At 34.8% G+C, this 11,699-nt stretch overlaps 1 protein-coding gene across 1 annotated transcript in view; it reads right to left on the bottom strand.

The window, feature by feature from the left end:
* LOC143268014 (uncharacterized) overlaps nucleotides 1-11,494 on the bottom strand; it is an 87,736-nt gene extending 76,242 nt beyond the window's left edge. The window contains exons 1-2 of the mRNA XM_076548335.1: nucleotides 11,280-11,494; nucleotides 2,637-2,718 (exon numbers count right to left, since the gene is read on the bottom strand). Of these exons, the coding sequence (XP_076404450.1) occupies nucleotides 2,637-2,718; nucleotides 11,280-11,318 (121 nt within the window). The 5' untranslated portion in view covers nucleotides 11,319-11,494. The remainder of the gene's footprint in view (nucleotides 1-2,636; nucleotides 2,719-11,279) is intronic.
* Nucleotides 11,495-11,699: the final 205 nt, after the last annotated feature.

Here is an 11,699-nt window from a genome sequence, read left to right on the forward strand (position 1 = left end):
CTTTTAAACTCATTGAATTCACTTAGTGCTTTCTGTCTGGGCAAGGAAGTAGAGCATCAACTTTATCATGTGTAGCCTCTTTTTCATGCTCCATCCTGCAGCAGTCATTAATTGTCAATATCTTCTCAACTAGAGTGGGCTTCATAAGCCCTCACATATTCCATGCAAGGATTAGTTGGCTTGATTTTGAGCAGGTCTTAAATATGCAGTCTTTATTGCTTTGAAATGGCCTAGTCATTTCCCACAAATACCATTTCATTGCAGATATGCACCACCTCCAGCTCTTAGCAGATTTCTGCACTCTTTTGTGATTATCCTTGGGCGTGTGTGTGTGTGTGTGTGTGTGTGTCTGTGTGTGTGTGTGTCTGTGTCTGTGAATGTGTGTGTTATATAGATGCCCCATCTAGGGCTGAGTACTATTCAGTTTCTTATTCTCTGAATGTTGAGCAGTTGTGAGTTTTTGTATTTTTGTCTGTCTACTACAGAAAGAAGCTTCTTTGATGAGGGTTGAAATACAACATAATCAATAAGAGTAAGAATTCAGGAGGTTGTTTATGAGTATGTCCATTTAGCAGAATAATAGGATTAAGTTCTCTTGTATGACTTCAGAGCATCAACAGGTTTTTGGTCTAGTTAATGGTCCAGGCATGAGTTCTCCTTTGTGAATCAGGCCTTAACTTGAACTCATACTGATTCTTCCATGTTCAGTGACCAATTTGTGCTGTTTTCAACAACTCTTATCACGAGAAGAGCTCTAGAAGGTAACCAACAACAATGGAGATATTCTATAATTTTTAAAAAGGGGGCTTTCTGTCCTCATTGACAATTAGTAAGAGGTTTTCCATACTTTTTTTTTTGATAGCTAATGCTACTTGGGAGAAACATGGTTCTCCTGTTATAGTGGCACTCTATTTGAACTCCTTTTATATAAGTTTATGTGTGTATTTTAGGATGCTCCTACAGTAGTAAGCTTCCAAGTAGCTTTTTCAAATGTCATTAGTGTTAGCTATCTGTTCTCATATATTTCCTTCTACCCAGCTCTCCCATCCCTCCAGCCCCATTGCATATATCTTGTCCCATTTTTTTCCTTTCATATCACCTGTATATATATCACTCCTTTTTGACATACCAAACCCTTCACTATGTGTACTAAAATATAAGCAAAACAATCTAAACATTCAAAGCTACTAGCTATACAATCTTGCTTCATGTCCTTTCTTCACACCCTTTTCTTACCAGCTTCTAGAAGATCACTTCTTTTAAATTCCTCATGTAAATGAGAACATGAGGGGTATGACTTCAAGTTCCTTTCTTACCTTACAAACACAAAAATCAAAAGAAAGCAAAAGATGTGTCTGAGAGTAACAGTGTGTAATATATTTCTGAGTACTTCAAATATATTTAAATGAACAATGAAACAAAAGAGTACACATTGTTGATGTTTCAAAGTTCAAATATCAAAAGTGTGAAGCAAAATTCACTTGGTAAATATCAAATGTAATTTAAATTAAGTTTAATAAAACAATTTGAAAGTGAATTCTTATCTATCATAGTTCAGGGAAATGTTCCTTTTATGAACCTAGCAGAATGTCAGTGGGCAAATGAATCTCTTGGTATTTCCTAGCACATTTCTTTTTCATGGAGGTTCTCCCAAAATGTACTATAGTCAGAAAGCCTAATAAATATAACTATGTAGCAAAGAAAACCCCCATTGCATTAAAATCACCATTCTACTGCTCCAAAATGAAGTTGTGGCTCTTCAAACCCCAATATATCCATTTTACTCACTTAAATTCAACAGACTGAAACTTCCATGGTAAACACTTAGTTTTAGCTATAAATTACTCTAGCTTACATTGTGACAAAGGTTATAACTGCTGCCACCTATTTCAATATAGCTTAAACATCTAGATGTAGTGGCTAAGATATAATTTCTTTAGAAAATTCTAAGTACTTTTGCTGTGGGATGGAGTGTATGTCAAATGTGTCGCTCTGATTGGTCAATAAATAAAACACTGATTGGCCAGTAGCCAGACAGGAAGTATAGGCAGGACTAGCAGAGAGAAGAACTGAGAGAACAGGAAGGTGGAGGGAGACACTGCCAGCTGCCACCATGACAAGCAGCATGTGAAGATGCCGGTAATCCAGGAGCCACATGGCAAGGTATAGATGTATAGAAAATGATTAATTTAAGATGCAAGAACTAGATAGCTAGAAGCCTGAGCCATTAGGCCAAACAGTTTAAATAATATAAGCGTCTATGTGTTTATTTTATAAGTGGGCTGTCTGACTGCCAGGGCTTGGCGGGATCCGGAGAGAAACCTCTCCAGCTACATACTTTTTTATTCCTGGTTTTGATGAATGAACACTAGGAAATAGCATTATCTGTATGTTTGGGGGGATTATATTCTTGGTTTCTCTGAACATTAATTCACACTTCAACAATAGTAAAACCAATGAAAGTCATAATTGTGGCATAACTATTGTTTAGTCATTTATTAAAACTCAAAGATCATATGTTTCAAACTCTACTGAGGTGGTACATAAGCTTCGTAGAAGATGAATTCATATCCAGTAATTTGAAATTTATGTGCAATTATCATAATAAAGCAATACAATAAATCAACGTGCCTTACATGAGTGACATTCAGCAGCAGCTTCTTCTATGCCAATGCCCATGACAAGCATGGCTATGTCTGGCTCTTCATTTTCAGCTACCTGACAATTTGAAAACGTTGTTGAACATCAGACACTGAAACTTTCAGAAAATATCAATTTATAGAAAATTGTGCTGCAGAGACTGTTGGACATCATTCATTCTATTTTTGTAAATATTAAGATTCAGCAAAACAGTAGCACAGGGAAACCATATAAAGTCCCCTAAAGAGATGATAAAAATTACTATCTCAAACCCAGAATTGGGCTTCAAGCATTTGCCATGAATACCTTCAATTTTCACCCTTTAACAACATGAATTCAATATTTTGTTCAGAGGCAGCCTTGTTTTCAGTTAACCTTAGCCTCAATTGCAGTGACAAATTGAAAAAGAGGTCTGGGGTTTTGAACACAGTTGCTTTCTTAATCATGAAAGTCAGAGAATGTTGTTAATAAAGAAAACACTCCACAGGGAAAAGATAACTTGCTTTCAAAATAAAGGAGATGAAGAACAAATAGAAATTTTTTATGGCATTTTATAAAATTTCAATATAGGGAAGCAATTTTTTATATTGATGGGAATAATTTGTGCATATATTTACCTACAGAAAGTTACATTGATTGTTTAAATAATTTATATAACAGATATACAACTGATTCATTGTATAAATCAAAATACTTTAAGTATTTCCTTGAATATATATATATATATATATATATATATACATACATACATATAAGCATACATTCATTTTTAGGAATAATAAAATATTTAATCTATAATATTTTATAGAGTTCACAGTGAGGGCTGAATTCTGTTTGTTCTTGGGACGACTCAAAGTTCATTTTAATAAAAATATTTTCCTAGCAGGTGCTGTGATGTTTATCATCTACTGTCCTATGTGAAGACAGTGTCTTGAACATCCATAGTCATCATGATAGTTAGAAGGAGAGCAAAGTGCCTTGTATATGACAACATGCTCTGATGAATGTGACATGGAGAGTATTTAGTCAAGTCACTATATCAATATATCATGTTTACCTTAAAGTTATTTGTTTAATTAATTTTATGTATATATTTTACCTACTTACATGAAAGTATACCATGCACATGCCTGTTGCTGTTGAGGCCAGGAGAGAGTGTTAGACTAACTGGAATTCAAAGTGCAGAAAGCTGACATCCCACGTTAGTGCTAGGAAATGAACTTGGGTTTTCTGTAAAATCAACCAGTGCTCTTAGTCACTGAGCCATCTTTCTAGTCCCCATACATTGTGTTTATACAAATATCATTATAATAGCATAAATATGATAATTATTTATTAATGCTAGTTATTCTGTACAATGGGGTATAGCATTATATGATGATATATTAATGGATAAGAGAGATGCTGTGTCTAGAAACCAATTGTTTCAGTTATTATTTTAATTAAAATATTTTTATAATAAGTGTTGCTATAGTTTCTATAAATAAAATAAAATAATATAAAAATTTGTTTTCTAAAATATTTCATCATTAAACTAAATTATTCTAATGGTTATTCATTTTTTTCTTTCATGAGTACCTGTTTATGAATTTTAAGGGATAATTGAGTCAGAAAGTTAATTTCTACAGTTTTAGATACCTAAGAATAAATTATAATACTAATATCTTATCATTTAACTTATTGGATGATAGTTACCCCAAAGGTATGCAATTTTTATATTACTTCAATGAAAGGCACAAAATGTCTAAAGGTAATTCATACATAGTCACTATATAGTCAGTTTCAGGCAAAAATATCATTCAATATTTTTGTGTTTTATATAATTATGAGATTTTCATTATTAACAGTAAGCCTAAGTCAAGTCCTTAAGAAATCTCAAGAGATTATCCCTTTGTAAAACCAATTTTCTCATAGAAACTTAACATGTTTATGCATTAGTATTTGATACAAAATACAGAATCTATTTCAAAACCAAAGAGGGGAAAAAAGGAAAAGAAAGAAAGAAAGAAAGAAGGAAAGAGAGAGAGAAAGAAAGAAAGAGAGGTAATAAACTCAGTGGTAACCAACCAACGTCACATGCTACTCAGTCTGTTACATAATCATTGAGGTTCTGGAATCTTGCTGGTTTTCCTCCCTGCAATCCATCCTATATCCTAGTTCTTTCCTCAAGGCAGCTCTTCCTCCTCCCCTCCCCACTCTGGATCTCATTCTTTCAATTTGCTCAATACTCATGTAACTTGTAGGTTTCTAGAGTTCTATATCCAAAACTTAGTACCAGTTTCATAAAAATGTTTCTTGCCTTTATCATCTATGAGGGATATTTTTTTTCTAAAAGTACCAACAGAAAAATCTTTTGAATTTTAATTCTCTTTTTCATATAAACTCACCTTTGCCCCCTTTTAGTCATACTTTCTTGAGAAGAAGAATGAACTAGAAGCAGCTAAGGAAGCTGGGAGTGGGAGAAATTGTTTCCTTCAGGGATAAGCCCACTCATTTTATATTCAATAACAAATGATGCAGTCATATACATATAAGTAACAATAGATAGACTGATCAGATTTTATTAAGTATTTAGGTGTGTGTGTGTGTGTGTGTGTGTGTGTGTGTGTGTGTATGTTACAACAACAAAGAAAAAGATTCAATGAATTCAAAAGGGATCAATGTGTAGGTTGGAGGGATTGGAGGCAGAAAGAGGGAAGGTGCAAATGATATTAGATTATATTTACTTATTAATTCTCCTATTAACAAAGCCACACTAAAAATAAGCATTTATGCAAAATAGAAGCTATCAACTAACTCCACATTAAGGACTTTATGTGTAATAATGTACCCGAGGCACTTTCTGTTAAATTTAACTTTAACTAGCTTAATTTAACAATGTCTGAATCCAGGGCCACATAGATTCTAAGACAATATTCCACCACTGAAATACTCCATCCTGGGATGAATATTCTGGAACAATGCAATTAAATAATCTTTCCAGACCCTTTTCACATGGTTTCAGCTTGTTACCTGCATTCAAAAATCTAGCTGTAGAAAATGGTAGTTAGGTGTGTCTAGTTTGTTCATGGTGACTTGAAAAGGAGGAACTCCTCTAAAACATTCAAAAGCATGTGACCAGTTGAAAGAAGAGAATGGTGGAGCTAAGAACCACATACAATATGCACTAACCACAGAAACCAGGAGAATATAAAGGGACCATATATGATGTGATAGGATCTTAGGATGGGAACAGCAGGATACAGGTGATATGAAGTGGGAAATGGAATGGGCGGCTACTCCTGTGGGGTGAGAGAGGAAGATCAATACAGAAGGAGAGAAGGAGGAGCAAATAGCACCAAGATTTTTTTAATAAATGCTCAGGTAATTATAATATTTTATATATATATATATATATCTTAAATTATATACAATGCATATAAATGCATACACACACACACACACACACACACACACACACACACACACACACACTAAAGGAGGTTAAATCTCATTCCTGAAAATTCTATTCAAAAAAATTGTAGACTAGGAAAAACCACAGTACCAGACTGAGAAATCTCCCTTTGAAAGGTTGGTCAGGGCTACCTAAGTGACTCTCAAATTGACAGAGATTATCAACATAGCCCTAAGTTGCCTCTCAGGAGGTAAGTTTGGGCCCCTCAGGTGGAAGACACCACACTTAAGATACATGACTCACCTGTATAACTATATAACTGAGTAACTATAGTTAGATAGGACTTGAAAGCCTCTTGACTATGGTTTAGCATCTATGGTTTGAGAAATTATCATGCAAGCTGCCAAGGAGAGGGTCAACATCATAGTCTTACCCAGTTGTAACACCTATAAGTCAGGATAGTTATATGCTTGGCAAGATTGTACATATTCAAGAAGTTTCCCATGTAGGTTGCAACCAAAAGCTGTCTTGTTTTACTTAAGGCCTACTCGACAGGAGAGAAACCATGTGTGGTTTGAAACCTAGCCAACATCTGGAGCTTGTGGGGTCATGGTTAGAAAAATAATTTCCTAATGCCTCTTTACTGGATCAGCATAATTCTTTACTATGGTCTAAATCTTTTACATATATCTGCAGATAAATGTAGCTACCACTCCTTATCAACAAAGATTATCTTTATAGCAAATGGAGACCACCATAGTAAACTACTGGACTCAATGCAGAGATAAATGGATTATTGGAAGTCCAGCCCCAATCCATACATTTCTTTCTATGGCCCAGGGAAGATCTTGGAGAGGGGACATTCAGACTGTAAGGGAATACCAGAAAGTTGGCTGTGAAACATTATATCCTAGAAATGATTGTGCAGATAAATAAGACCTGGACAAGGACATATCAATAGAAATTTTGATGTGGAAGAGAATAAAATTTTTCAGGATTCCACCTCTAGACAAAGAACTACAGGTAACTTTATATTACTGGGAAAAGGAGAATTAACATCTTCTAGGGATGAGCCTTCTTATTCATTGTCCAATGCAGAGTGGTCAGTTTTGAAACTATATCCAAAAAAGTGTATGTATATGTACAACACATATATAATAAGAATTACGTGTGTGTATTATATATAACACAATCAAAGGAAAAGAGGCTATCAATTTTATAGTGGAAGGGTCATAGAAGGAGTTTGAAGGAGATTAGCTGGGAGGGGCTGAAGGAAGGAAAGGGAGGAACAAAGTGATGTATTTCTCTTTCAATTTAAATAATCATTTAGAGTAGAAAGAAGTGAACAGTTAATAGATTTGCATTTTCTTGTACAACAAAGAATGTTGGAGAATTCATTTATAAATTATCATTCTTTTCCAGGAAATCTATGAATCTGAAAGTTTATATGATAAAATGTCATATTTGAACATTATTGATACCATTTAAATTAAGGAGAGCAATCAAAATAGTCTAAATGTGTTTTAGGGACATTTCTTTCAGTATTTTCTCTTTTTAATCCAAATTCAACATAGAAAAATAAATTGTGTTTTCTTACTGAACAGTATAATGACCAAATTTGTTAATATAATCAATAATCTTTTTGTAGCTAAGTATGGTATCTATCTATCTATCTATCTATCTATCTATCTATCTATCTATCTATCTATCTATCTATCTATGTTTAGATATCCCCAGAGATGGTTATCATAGAATAGGACAGTCTTGAACCATTCCAAGTGTTCTGCACATTCCCTTCCCTTACATTCTGTCCAAGTGCGTTTTTTTTCAAGGATTGTACTGCCTTTCCTCTCGAGCCTCAGTTTGAAATGTTAAAGTCACTCAATCCTGGTGATCTCCTCTGGGAGTCACAGGTTTCAGTCTCACTGACTTTGCCAGGGGTGCTAATGATTTGCATATTTGTGTCTCCAGTTCAGAGTGACATTTCTTGAATATGACATTTCTTGAATATGTTAAGTACCTATTTGAAAATAACATCTCCTAGTATTTCATCAACCACTGACTCATGTTGACTCCATCTCCTAAATGTCACAACTTTCTTTTCACTTTGGTGTGAAACTTGATTGCTCTTATGCTAAATAAACTATATTCTAAATATTCATAACAAATGCTCATGAGAATTCCAGAAAGCAAACTGCTTATTTTTTAATTCATAAATACAAAGTTCAAACAGGTGGCATTATTAGAACTACTAACGTCTTCAAGTGAATGTGCTGCTTACATTTTAAGTCTTCCACTTTTCTCTGAAGGGAATGTCAAACTATAAATGTTATTTCCTTATACGTTCTCAATTTCCTGCCTGTCTATAGGCTGGTTTTGTGCCTCATTTCTGCTTTTTTTAAATTTGAGACCTATCTAATTCTGTGTTTCCTTTATATCTTCAGAGCATTTTCTCTATTTCCTATGTTACTGGTTTCACCTTCTACGTTTTCTTGAAGGATTCATCTAACTGCAGGCTAATTAGCTAGAAGTTAGTTAGATGAGTGGATGGGTAGATTTATTGAACACTATCTTGGAACAATGTATCCCATTGGTTTTTGTTTCAATTTTTTCCAAGTCAGTTTAGTTATTCTATAAAGTATGGTAAATGTGTCATTTATCTATTTACTTGTCTACCGCCATCGCATTTGTGAGAAAAGGTGTAAATATTATGTCATTTTTTAGTGAGCCTAGATTGTAGAATGCAATCTACTGAAATTTTATCTAACTGCAAAATTTTGATGCCTATCCACATGAGATGAAAAGCAGAAAATGGAGTAGGTTCATGTGAGCTTTAAAACACAACAAATGAACAAATGAAGTACAGTTGAACTATCTTGCCCATTACAAAATTACTTAAATTTGTTTTATAATTAATCATTTCTTTTTCTGTTAAACTGTGAACAAAATGTTCATCTTAAAGTCAGAATTAGACCTTAGGAATATAAATTCAGATAATTTCTTTTAATATAAAAGTGAATATAATATTCTACTCCTTGGGGTGATGTGTATTTCCTTTCATTTTTGTGCAGTTTTGCTACCTCTGTTCACTAAATCTTTACCTAGGCTCATATATTTGTTCCTTGGACCAAACATCTAATTGTCCTTTTTATTCTCTGCTTTATAATAGCTGTCATTGGGTAATGGAAGAATCAATCAAACTTCTTTTATTTTTTCCCTCATGTCCCTGCAGCAACAGAACTTTATTATTTTTACGCCAGTGACACTGAGAAGCTTGAATCAATATTGACAAAACATCAGATCTCTTTGAAAAACTTCACTATGATGGCACTCAGAGCTTAACCATTTCACATCTTCCATAGGCACAGAAACACAAAATTTATTTCCCTCACAAGCACATGCATCTTAAGCTCTGGGAAAATCATTCTGATGCATTTGCATTGCAGTCACTGTAATTGACTTCCAAAGCACACAGTTTGGATTCATCTCCGTATCTGAGAACAGAATCTGGCTACACACAATGGAAACTTTATAATCAGGTTTGCAAGATTAATGTATTTCTAGAATAAGAAGCTAGTGTTGGAAGCAATCTGATTTTGTTCCTGCTATTGATAGAATACTTAAGTTTCTATCTGAAGCAATAGAAAAATGTACTTGTATATGAATGGAAACTTGAACCCAAGAAACAATTCACACTGAAACGTTATTCTGCATTGATATTGATCACTTGAAAACTATCTGAGAATGAGCACCAACACTTCTATCTCTTGGAATATTTCTAGAACCCTTCTTTCCATTTTAATTTCCAGTTAGTAAATTAAATTGTATAATAAACCTGTACTTAAGTAGCTTGCAAACTTTACTACTCTCTGCTGAGTCTTCTTAAAAGTATTTTCCCAAAACCTAACACCTGATTTCTGAATTTGGTGAGATTTCTTGTGGTTATTTGGGGCTTGTTTCTTTGTTTTTCTTCATCCATGAATGATGCATTGGGATTTCTAGCTTTGCCATTAAGTTATGATTTTCAAATTATAGCAGTCAACAACTACATCCTCTGTCATTAGCTTAAAACCCAATGAACGTCGGGTGGTGGTGGTTCACGCCTTTAATCCCAGCACTCTGGAGGCAGAGCCAGGCAGATCTCTGTGAGTTCGAGGCCAGCCTGATCTACAGAGTGAGGATCCAGGGCAGGCACCAAAACTACACAGAAAAACCCTGTCTCGGAAAAAAACCAAACCAAACCAAACCAAAGCAAACCAAAAAAACAAAACCCAATGAACACCAAAGGATATAAAATTTGCAATGCAGTAAACAGGAAGGCATATCATGGAGCTAGACCATTTAAAGATTTGTTTTGCTAAGTCTCGTCACATTGCTTATCCTCAGTGAAACTTCCACTTTTCTCTGAAGGGAGAATACAATTATACAGTTCTCTTAAACATACAGATTAAGAGATTAGCACTCTTTGCAAATGTGGATGCAAAGTCAAATGTATTTACGCAACAGGTTAAGGAGGTTTCAGATGTGCAGCTGAAACTCAAGTCTCCAGACTCGAAAGCTTTCACCTCCTGTTTTTATTTGAGCTTTTATTTTTCTTCAAGAGATCACTTTTCTGAATCCCTCCCTCTATTTTCTCACTATTATTTGCAATCATTGGCTTTAGTGTTTGAGGCAAATGAATTCCACCTAAGTTCTTTCAAAATTAAATAGTGCTTAATGACTTCCACACTTTTGCCTCTTTATAATAGCACAACGCAACTGTTATAACAATTGTTTTTAAAAGACAATATTGTTTTTAAAAGGAGAATAGAATTAAAGTATGATTTAAGAATATTCTGATGAGTACCTCTTAAATAGGTAGTGACACATATTCAAGCCACAATCCAGATAAAAAATCAAATTAGAATCACAATTCTTAAAGAAAACACAGCTGCATATATGTATATATTTGGTTGTTTTTTTTTTTTTTTTGTTCTTCACTTTGGGGGATCATAGGTGGCCCCTTGAAGGTAGGCAGGTAACTTAAGACGGGCATGATTTCTCGTCACATTTTGCCATTCATCTTCTGTTGTGTCTCTATCCATTGACCAGCTGTATAACCTTGGGCAAGCAACATTTCGTGACCTTGGGATCTGCTCTAAGCATGAACTAAAAACGGCATGAAATATGCTGAGCTCAGAAAAGGCACCCAGATATTTCCTCTCTTGCCTATTTATTATGCTCCCAGAAGCCAAAGCATCCCTACCTCAGTCATGTGATTCCCAGCCATGGCCTCTTCCCTCATTTGAAGTCCCACGGCCACCTCATCTCCATTACAGCCAGATGATGCAGGCCTATGTGGGAATGTCGCCCATTATTTAGGGCATTGTTTCCATGGGAAAGGCTCTGAGGTTCCAGCTCCCTCCCCATAGGAACCAACTTTTGGAACAGCAGCCATTTGGCAGTGAAGACAGCTGAGCTGGTTCCCATGGTAACCACTGCTCCCAGAACCCCGCCCAGCCCACAGGCCGCACCAGCAGTCTAAACCATTACCCTCACTGGAAACTTCCTCCTAAAAGGCAATGTTGCTTTTTAAAACGATTTTATGTAAAAAACCCCAGGCATCTTTAAATTGAGAAGTAAGCTTTTTTTTGGTTGCCATTGTTTTTTCTGTTTTTTTTTTTTT

The sequence above is a fragment of the Peromyscus maniculatus genome, chromosome 12, assembly GCF_049852395.1.
Source record: "Peromyscus maniculatus bairdii isolate BWxNUB_F1_BW_parent chromosome 12, HU_Pman_BW_mat_3.1, whole genome shotgun sequence".
NCBI lineage: Eukaryota > Metazoa > Chordata > Mammalia > Rodentia > Cricetidae > Peromyscus > Peromyscus maniculatus.